Source organism: Rhea americana, unplaced genomic scaffold, assembly GCF_003343005.1.
Source record: "Rhea americana isolate MKP2758 unplaced genomic scaffold, rheAme1 scaffold_216, whole genome shotgun sequence".
NCBI lineage: Eukaryota > Metazoa > Chordata > Aves > Rheiformes > Rheidae > Rhea > Rhea americana.
In genome coordinates this window covers 242,225-253,532 of record NW_028186312.1, presented here as the reverse complement: position 1 = coordinate 253,532, position 11,308 = coordinate 242,225, and the positions used below count along the sequence as shown (strand labels likewise).

At 35.1% G+C, this 11,308-nt stretch overlaps 1 protein-coding gene across 1 annotated transcript in view; it reads right to left on the bottom strand.

Moving 5' to 3' along the window:
* The window catches only part of ADGRV1 (adhesion G protein-coupled receptor V1), a 273,263-nt gene extending 266,454 nt beyond the window's left edge, over positions 1-6,809 (bottom strand). Inside the window, exon 1 of the mRNA XM_085305143.1 lies at positions 6,788-6,809. Coding sequence (XP_085161269.1) covers positions 6,788-6,809 — 22 coding nt within the window. The remainder of the gene's footprint in view (positions 1-6,787) is intronic.
* Between the last annotated feature and the right edge of the window lie 4,499 nt (positions 6,810-11,308).

The window sequence follows — 11,308 nt, the reverse complement described above, 5'->3', positions numbered from 1 at the left end:
TTTTTTTTTTTATGGTGTGGGATATAAGTGACCCACTCTGATGGGATAAAAGGACTGGAAAAGAGCGTTCCAACATCACTATTTTAAAAAAAAATCTTCCTATATTCTTTTTGTTTCTTTACATGGTTCAAGCTGTAGAAAGCAAGAAAATTTTAATGTAACAGTCACAACTACCACTCAAATCTGCTCCCCTCCTCCTCAATCTGCACAGCACTGATAGTTGCAGCATTTGGTGAAAGAGTCTGTCTTACCGATTTCTATGCAAATTATTTAGGGTCACTGCCACCTTTGCTTCTAATTCTTCTCCAGGGTTTCCTATTTTCCTCTTTATTACAAGGCATTCAAGTTACCTGCCCCTCCTCCCCCTTCTTATTGCTAATACTGAAAAGTGCTAGCCAAAGCACAAATGCAGACTGCTAGTTGCAGAAATCCCTTTATAAGCTTTCACTGTCCTGAAGTTTCTGAGCTCAGCTGCTACTTACCTACTTACTACTACTGCCAYGACAGAATGTGCCAAGGCATAACCTTAGGTGCAAAGAATATTTATCTGTGCTTGGCATTAATGACACTGATACAAGTCAATCACCATCCTGACTACTTGCTTTCTAACAACTGCTATATTAAAAAACTTGTTAAAACTCACTATCTACTACCATATGTACCACTAGGAATACTGCTGCAGCTAATTTAATGTTCATATGGGCCTGCTGTTCAGGCACAATCTTGTTCATTCAATTATATCCTTCTGAAAAAGGTATCTATCCTTCAACATAGACATCTTATCCTAAGGGACAAAATAAGCATAAGCTACCTGCCATCATATCCATATTTACTGGCCACAAATCTAAATCTATCAGTCAGGAACCAATACTAAAAACAGTAAATTTGCAAGCAGAATACAAAGACAGAAGCTTTATGAGACATCCAAATCATCTCATTCTGCTATTACAGGTCACTGAGAAGAARAGAGTGTCATATGCCCAGAACACCCCTTCTACATTTTCTAGCAGCTTCTTCTCTTTACTTTCTCAAAAGAATTTGAGTGGATCTGAACTACATCTTTGAATATTAAATTGCACATAATAATCACAGGAGAACAAAGTTTTGCCTCATAAGTCAGGTAATTGCTACAGGCTTTCTGAGGTCACCACCTGCTCTGCTTGTTCTCATTCAGAGCAGGGAATAAAGAGCAAAACTACCAAGCAGTGCTTCATTCACTATCTCTGTTTGCAAACAGTAAGCAGACACAAAAAACAGAGCATGTACAACACAGGCCTTTTCTATGGTTTATGGGTTACAATTTACAGTTACCTTATAATTTGCTGGCCTAACATAAAACCAGATAATAATTTTGTCTAGTTTAAAGAGCCAGATCTTGATCTTTTATCTTCATTGAGAGTAATGCCAGTAAAACCAAAGATATTAAGGTTACTTTATATTTAAAATACAGCTCAATCTGATGTAAACAAACTATCCATGTAATCTATTAATATGCTAAGAAACACATGAGTAGGAATTTCAACTTGCTCTAATTTGTACCAGAATTACATTGATTTCAGCTACAGACCTTTTAATGTGTTTCATGCAACTGATGAGAATCTATCCATGTAAACATGTGTGTATATATGCTATATATTAGCTATGACTAAATACTGTATCAGACCAATATATTATTTTCAGTTATATTTACCATACAGTACATGTTTAAGCAAAAGATTTATTTATTTTCCAGCCACACAGAGGAAATTCTCTGTCCATACAGTTCTAATGAAAAAAAGTAGACATGTTTTACTAGTACAGATTACTCTTACATTGTTTTACAGAAAAAGGGTCTAGCTTTTTATTTGTGGCATGTTACCCCAAGTAGAACTTATAACAATATAAGCACTCACATTCTCTCCTGTGCAAAAAAAATAGATTTTTTTTTTAATATAAAAAAATTAAAACCAGCCATGAACTCCCAGCCTGGCACTCCCACTGGATGCTTATTGTAGAAGTAACTGCAAGAGTTAGCCTATCTAAGGACCAGGCTCTTAAATGTATGGAGCCAGAAACACAGATGAGGAGGGTTTGCAGACTTCAGTGATGAATGCCTATTTATTTCACATCGTTAATGATTCTGGCACAATAATGATTCACAATAATTTCCTTTTGTATCTCCTTTTTGGAGTTTGCTCTCTTTTCAGCAACACTTAATGTACTTTTAGAACGTATCAGCTGAGCACAAAACTACTATGGCCTGAAGTGCCTACTACTTGGCCTGAGTGAAGTCCTATGGACTGAATGAATAACACTTATCAGAATAAATAATTACAGGCTTCTCTAGCATATCTGTTATTTCTCTCATATTAGCATATATTGAAAACCAAAAATAAACAGCCCACCTTGCAATAGTGCTTCATACATAATAGTCTTGCAGAAAAAAGATCTGTAAGGTTTAGAGCTGTAAATTATAGGCTAATGGTAGGGATTAGATGGTATTATTTCAGGTATACTGACAAAAGAATTATTACTATCTCCAGTGGATCCTTAAAAGTTAATAAGCATGTATGAGCAAAACAGAATTTTAATGTGCTCCCTAATTATTAGAATAAAAAGCCCAGTGAGGTATTCCTAACTTCAGAAAATTGTATTAAACATGAAAACTTGTGTCAAATATTTATATTAAATTTCAGAATTATATCAAAACAAGTTTCACTTCTATGCTTCAATGTATTCATTTGTTATTAGAYTGCAGCAAAGAATGCTGTTTTTGTTATGGCTCAATATTTTCAAGACCCCCAAAAGACTTGTCTCTATAAAAGAAAAAATAAATTTGCACTATTTTTGAAAAGATGATAGTATAAGACCCTCTAAACTATACTGTGAATTAATCTGTTACATCTACGCAATCCATTTTAAAATGAAACACATGACAAAGCATCTACGTGCTGAATAGAACTCCCCAGGCAAAATCTGTTTGGGTTCCAAGAGTCTTCACTCTATCTTTCTTGCGTATTGTGGTTTCCTTTGCTTTTCTGAACCTTTTAACCTATGTCACAATTTAATAATCACTATTTAATAATTATAATCATTCCCTTATTAACTGAGTATTTCTTTTTCTTGTCCTAAGGCACCCTGTAGTTCAAGACAAGGAAATCTCTTTGTTGATTAGTTATTTAAGACCAGCAACAATAACTATGCTGGAAAGAAAGGTACTTTGAGAGGATTACACAGAGCTAGTTCTCAACAGCACCAAGCCGAGAGAAGCAAATTACAAACCCAAGTACTTCATTGCATGTAACCAAATTGGCTGGTTGAAATGCTAATTGCCTTTCAGCAAAGCTACAGACAGACAGGGGACCTTGTGCTTCAGAGAATGACATGCATTTTTTACTCTACTTCTGCACTATTGTCTTGCTGAGAATTATTCAAAATCTATTCATATAGGTAGCTCTTTTCCTAACCTTTAAAAATGTGGGAAATTTCTAAAGCTCTGACCAATACCTCAGATCTGTTGGTCTGCCAAACCCATAACAGATGGCTGAATTAAGGCCACATTAAATCCTTAATGAAGCAAAGCTTGAGACAATTCAGAGCAGTAATATATTGGACCAGTTTAGGGTAAGTGAGAAGAAAAGGAAGTTTCTTCTGCTACCCAAAAACRTGAATCACAATTGTATTCTAAGTAACAAATTTATACCAGATACAAAATGAAATAACTAAAAAATAAATTTCAGCATACAAAAAGATTTTACTTTAGCATTTTATAGGAAATTCTGTTTAGAACTCGCTAAAAAAATCCACAGTGACAAAAGTTGCAATGAACATACAAATCTTCTCCACTGATTAATTTTGTCAGAGAAATTCACCCTATTAAATAGCACATAGCCTTTTCACAACTTTGTCCTAACAACAATCTTGGTTTTGGCTTACAAATTACCTTAACAAAAGGAATTTAAACAATTTCAACTAATTTTACAGGAAACTTTAATAAGCCAAACTATGAATCATTATTTTTCACATTTAAAGCATACTCTGGAACTCCTAGTTTTAAAATTATTTCTGTAAATAGCCACAAATTCTCATCTACGAAGTAAACTCAGTCTTGAAAATCTTCTTCATGCAAAGTATTTTCCAATTAGACTACTTACTTGAAGGAGGACTTAGGTAAGTAAGGCTTTGCAGAAATACTATCATTTGTGATTCTATCACACTTTTCAGAGTAAAAAAGGTAACAAAAGGCCTACCTGGAATAAGATAAATGGCCTACAACATTGATTCTTCCTGTCAATCCCCCTGCTCTAGGAAACAGTAATTCAGTTTCCATTTAAATACAAATGACTCTTGAATTTCTGGCTATGATGAATACCTAAAATCCACAGCAACAGCTCTGTAAAATTGAACTTTATATAGGAGTTGTATAGCATTTGGTTTTATCACACATTGAAAGAAGCACTCAAATACTACGTATGCTTACTTCCAGTGAGAGAAAGTATTATATCCAACAGGGATTAGATCTAAAGACTTCAATCTCATGGGGCTGAAATGCAAGCACAATTTATACAAATGAGTGAGAACCAATCAACAGGATTACTCATGTGAACATAGTTAAGTATGTGATTATATCTTTGGGAGGTCAAGGCCTAACACTTTCTGAGAAAAGAATTTCAGCATAATGCTAATATTTTCTCCTTCTTAAGTATATTTTGCACTTCTTAGAGGCCAAGTTAGGTACTAGCCCAACAACAATATATTGTCACGAAAGAAAAAACTGAGAGCAGGTTTGTCCAGCAATAAAATGAAGCTGAATTGCCTTAGACAGACTAGCTCAAATAGCAGCAAGGGTCAGACATACAGTTTGTGTGTTTCATTCTTAAAAAAAACACTTCAGGCTAAAAAACTTTAAATATAGTTGAGACAAATCTTAATTTTTTCTTTGAAGTGCGATTTAATGATGTATTTTTCAACAATGTTTTCAACCAAGTATTTCTAAACTAAAGTTCAACTTGTAATTAGTGTGAAATGCTTTAAAAAATACAGCAGGTAACAATCAGCTCATCTACCATATTGCAGTCCTGGAAAACTATGGTAGTTGTGTAACAATATAAAAGGCAATTTGTGGGTCACAAATATTTTCTCTCCCAAGTGCCATAAATTGTTTGTTCCTTATGACTGAGATCCACATGGAAAATTTATTTATCTCTATCATTATATTCTTCCGAGCAGTCACACTAAAGGTATGTGCTTTCCCAGCTTTTGTACTAGTTCAATTGAAGTCATCTGGAATATTCATGTGTTAAGTAAAACTTAAACACTTTTTTAATAGAAATCCAAAAACAAGAAAAGAAACCCAGAAGCCCAAAATCTTAAACAACAATGCCATGCATGTTAGATGCTTTAACAACAGGGTGTGTTTTAGCCCTTCTTCTAAAACCTTCATCCAAATAAAGCTCACAACAATTTCCAGGGGAGGAACTGCACTGTAGGTTGCCTTGCATAAAATCAATCTCATTTAGCAGTATCAGTTCTTTAAAACTTATCTGCTATTGTTTTTCAGCCTTAAAAAAAATGCTGAGCGCACAAAAAAACTGCCCAGGACTTGCTCTCACAAAAACAAAATAGCATTTTTCCCATTGACTTCAATGTGAGCGTTTACATTACAAGCTAATAAGCATGTGCCCTCATTATTGATGTTAATTAGTTCACTCAGATGCAAATTTAGCAAGTATAATTGATTTTTTTTCATGTAAGGCTAGTAAAACACTAAACTGTATGTTAGAAATCAATAGCAACATAAATATTAGCAATAATATCAAATTAGCATTTCAKTTCACTCAACTACTTGGCCATTTCAGTTCTAATCCTAATACGCTATAAATGATTTTATTCCCTCTCATGAATCTGGTTTTCCTTTTCACATGGAAACACTGAATGTGTTTAGTAGGAGAAAGCTTGTTTTAGGCTTAAGGGATGGACAGACTGTGTTCTAAATATACCACATTCTACCTTTAGTTACTAAACTCTGCTCTCATGGTAGATTCTCAAAAGCCTATTATTTAACGGAAAGTATTGTTCTAGAAGACACATGCAAAGCATATCAGAAAAAAAAAATTTGTCTTCTATATGACAAATAAGTTAAAAAAAAAAAGAATTATCTGCTGCTTTGCAACTATCTATACTATAAAGCTATTACAGACTAATAAAAAAGAATGTTTGACAAGCTTATGCAATATTTTTTTACAGAATAATATCAAAAGCTACAAGAACAGGAAATATTTCAAATTGTAACTGCTTATATGTCATTTTTTTAATCATAAATATTTAAAACTCATTCCTTATTAGATCATGATTTGCAAAATAAATTTTTCCTTTTAATTCAATCTTTTGCAATACACAGTGCATATGCAGCTCCTCCCAATTTCGATTTTATTTCCACTTAATTGAAAGTCAAATGTCTTGGGTATTTTTGAGAGTTAAAACAAGTATCTAGGACATTTCAGGCTGCGTTTCATCCCGATATGATCCCTTGAGAATAGGATTTTCCATTGGAAAGACTACTGTCACCACCTGCCCTGGACAGAAAGAGGAGCTGCTGGAACAACAGAAACCTTAGCAGACTCCTACTATCCAGCAGCCACTCATGGGCGAGCTACATGCTTAGCTCTGTCTGCAGCTGCTTAAACCTTCTCCGTCCCGCAACAGGTGCTGCTGGCAGAACTCTTGAGGTGGGAAGTGAAGACTCAGCAGCTGATATACGATGCTTCAAAAGCAACTAGCAGCTCMAACAGAGAGAGAACAAACCTACCTAAATCCGGGGACATGGGCATCCGCGTCCTCTGGACTCAGCCAGCCGCCTGCACACACTCACTGTCACTCACACATTATGCATTCCCTTGTCTCCTACTCCTCCCTCCTCTCTGTGCTGCGTCCAGCACACTCCTCCCTCTTCTGACTCCTTCCCACTGCTCTGGAAATAAAAGGGGGTGGGATTGAGAAGGACAGTTCTTTCTGTCCCTGCAACTGTCCCTACTCTGCTGTAGTTCAGATACAGCTAGCCCCCACAGTCACTGCTCAAACAGTTCTTCCACTTAACTAGGACTGGATTGTTTTACTCCTGTAGGCAGCAAAACAGGCAGGTTTTGCTTGGATTCTGACAGATTCTTGGATTTTGAGTCAGGACATTCAGCTGGTCTTAATGCACAATTATTCAGCAATAGGTAGGAATGCACAATTTCCATCTCTAGATCCAGCATTTTGGACTCAGTAATTTCTCTAACTCACTTTTTATAGGAACCTCCAAGCCAAGCAAATCTTGGGCCAAAACAGTCCATCACAATAGAGATACGAAGACACAAAGGCAGCACCTGGATCTTGCCAATGTTTGGCCCCATGCTCTYCCATTCTCTCATTTAATGGTAAACAAATGTCAAAATCCTACTCATTMGATAAATATTGATTCATCTAAGCCCAGTAACATGGAATATACTTTGATGAAGTCTGACTTAGTCCCATTTACAAAATCTTTGCTTAACTATATTTCCATATTCTTTGAGATATCTACTGTTTAAGAAGTTTAAAAGCTATTGCCAACTAATGCAGCAGCATCACAATTTCGTTCAGCTGAATTCAACTAGATGCACCAACACTCCCACAGGTCTTCCATCTCATGTACAAATTGAAAGCATTCTGTCAAATGAAGAAAAGCAAGTCCAAGGAAATCCAGACCCAAATACATTCTTACTCTACTACAAAAACACATATCTGGTATTTTAAGCTTGCTGGATCTTGCCCCCTCCCCTTTTTTTTTTGTGTGTGCCAAACCTGCAGACTGTTCTCTCAAAACAGTCCTCCAAAGCAGCTAGAAAAATTACRGTTCTGACACAACTCAGTGCATAAGCAATGTGGAAACATGTATCTAACACGAATACTAACAGATGCATTATTCTTTTTAACCCCATATTGCTCATTAGTCTTAAATAAACAGAATCTATTTCAAATTTCTATTTTTAAAACTGGCATGTAAGTATTTGGATAAAAATCCAAATATACCACTAGTCTAATTTTAGAGGTTAATTCCCAAAGCTTTTATTTCATTTATAGGAAAGGCTGAAAGAAATGTTAAGGACAAAATAGGAGACTGCATTTTATGAAAGCAGAAATACTTTTTTTTAAAAAAAAAAAAACTTTTGTTGTTGGTTTACTGAGAATTCTTGCATTTCAGATGAGCTTCCTTTTTTTTTTCCTTTGGAGTATATGGAAAAATAAATGAATGTTTAATATAGTAATACAGATCACAAAGAAAGGCCTGGATACAAGCAATTAATTCAGTATTGCTAGTTGTGAAGAAACACATTTAGAAAATAGAATGAAGGTCATACTTACAGGATGAAATACTGTATCCTGGGAAACAGTGATTCTGAAGAGGATTTTAGGATCAGATGAATCAAGCTAGAGGCCAAAAAGGCTAATGTAATCCTTGTGTATTCAAGGAAAAATCATATAGTATTTAGGGTTAAAAAATTAGGTCTTCTAATGGCATTATCCTGGTCACTACTTCAATACTATGTAGAGTTATATAATTCAAGAATGTAATTAAACTGGAATAGATGGTAAAGAAGAGGCTAGAGACTGATGAAAGGTTTGAAAACAGCTTACAGCAAAAGACTCAAAGACCTCAGTAAATATTTAGTTTATACAAAAAAAGTGATGCTTCAAGCCGGAAAATATCCCACCTAACATTTGGTCTGACCTAGTCGCATATTAGGATGGTATGAAGTAACTCCAAGAGGTCCATTTGCTTTCCCTTGACTGAACACAGAGTCCATATGACTATCTCAAACTAGACACTCTCTAGACAACTTTTAGATAATGACATTAGGTAATATTAGTCGAGATGAATACATCTTTGAACTTAGCCTGTATGTAGCTGCAGAAAAAATGAACTTTGATAAACAGAACTCTGCAATATAGCAGATAAAGGTATAGATGATCTAACACACAGAATCAAAACTAGACATTAACACTCAGAATAAATCACAATTGTTAAAAGTAAAGGAAACTGTCCACAAAAAAGAATTACCAAAGATTATGATGAAATAATTTATTTTTTAAAAAACATAAGTGTACTACTTTTTTGAGAAAGTATGTTGGATCTTTAAAAGGAATTCAAGTAGATACATACGATAGTGTTATTTGTCTGATCAATTATTGCAGTAGTCTACCTGGCTTTATTTATAAACATAGTATTTTATCAAGACTTTACTATGCATTATTCCTATGCATCAGTTCAAAATTTTCTGTATTGAAAAAAAAGCAAGAATCTTTGAAGAACAGAATCTATTTCAAATTCCTATTTTTAAAACTAACTGGCATGTAAGTATTTGRATAAAAATCCAAATATACCTCTAGTCTAATTTTAGAGGTTAATATCCAAAGAATCTTTGTTCTTCAAAGGCCYATACTATTAACTGCAAAATCTTGTAGTACAAACTTGATGCTTGAGGATCAGAAATAATCAGTACATTTTTGATAGGGTAGGCATAAAGGTTTTTTTATGCTTTATTATGAAAAGTTGTTTCAGCTTTAGAAAATTACTTCATGTTGCCCTTTTTCCTCCAGCTTCTGTGGGCACTGAAATGACCCTATATTCAGCTCAGCTTCCACCAAAGGCATCATGCTGCTCAGTATCAGAGGGACTGCCTAATAGCCATCAGTCCTCAACTACAGCAGACCTGAGCACATAAGCATTGCTGATTATTGAGCTAGAAAACAAAGGATGGAGTTGAGAACTCWAACTTGGGCCTGTTGATTCATACTGCTAGTTTCACAAACACTTTGATGAGACTTTCAACAAAACTGCATTCATATCTGAAATGACTGCAGCTTTTACTACTCTCTCCCACTCAATATTCAATCCTCTACATTTTCTCTAGATCCATGAAGATTTCCTGACTACTTTCCCTTTTCTATCCTACTACTCCAGAGACCTATACTGTAGCTCCTTTGTTAGATACAAGGATGAGAGARAACTCCCATGGAATTTTGTCAACAGTGCTCCTCAACCAGCTGGAAAGGTTACCATTGATTGACATGGGACACTCCATGCTCACTTTTAGCAACTCAGCATGCTGCCTGCACAGTATTCTAACCCTTTACAAATGTCAAGAACAAACAATTGGGCTGGCTATTGGACCTACAATAGATCTAGCATTGCACAGAACTATGCCTCCAGGTCATCATTCTCTTTTCAATAAAAGCAGTAAATAAGGTATACTAGGTATATCCCTCGATTCTTTGTTTCTTTGGGTTTCCTTTGTTTTGAATTCACAAAACTGCAAGTTAAAAATGGTTCTGCTGCTCAGTAAACAAATATTGACAGCAGCAGCAATACGATCAACAGACACCAGTTCGTTTTGAAATCTTGCCTTTTCGCTTTACTGGTATCGTCTGAAAGGAAAGACCAGAAAAGAGAGAAAAGAAACAAATCCCAAAGGAGGAAAGGAATAAGGGGAAGAAGAGAGGAAAAAAGTTTGAAGGGAAGAGATAGTTATAAGGAATTGCAAAAATTCCAAAGTTAAATGCTGATATCAAATCTACTGAACTTCTATAAGTGTTATTAAAATTGACAAACCCCCCCCCATGCTTCCCAAATTATGTTGCTTTTATTTCTGTATCTAGTAATATTTCTTTTCATCTAAGGTAACCAAACTTCAAAGCTTTGATCTAAACACTTGCTTATATGCAAGCAGCAAACAAGGAAATTCTGAACATTTGAAAATTCAGTCCTATGCAGATTAACACACTGGTCTGCCTTTTCTTGCATGTCAGCTGAAGCACACTGAACTACTTTGAACAACATTAAGCATGTGTGTAGCTCTTCAGTAGATGAATCCTCAATCAAAATACACCAGACAAGTTAACAATTTCTTGGGTCTTTACTAATGAATTATTTTCCATATAATATAATACTTGAAAAACACGCACCATCCATAAGATACTGCTTTGGTCAGTTCCAACCTATAGGTAGAATACTCAGGCTAATCTTGTTCCTCTGGTCACAGAAAAAGTGACAAGATTCAGATTTCCTTGTAGGAAGACCCTTTTCAAAAAGTGGAWTTTTTTTCAAACCACGGTCTGCATTTCCATAAGACAGACCATTMTAAATAAGAACATTATAGACTTTCACAAGAACTTAGTCTTCCATGTGCAGCTGTAGTTTGATTCCACACAGGTAACTTTGCTCGGCTGTTGTATAAGATGTGTTCCACATATTCCTTCTGATTACTTCTTGATCTGATTTACATTGGGGAACAGATCTCACTGGTAG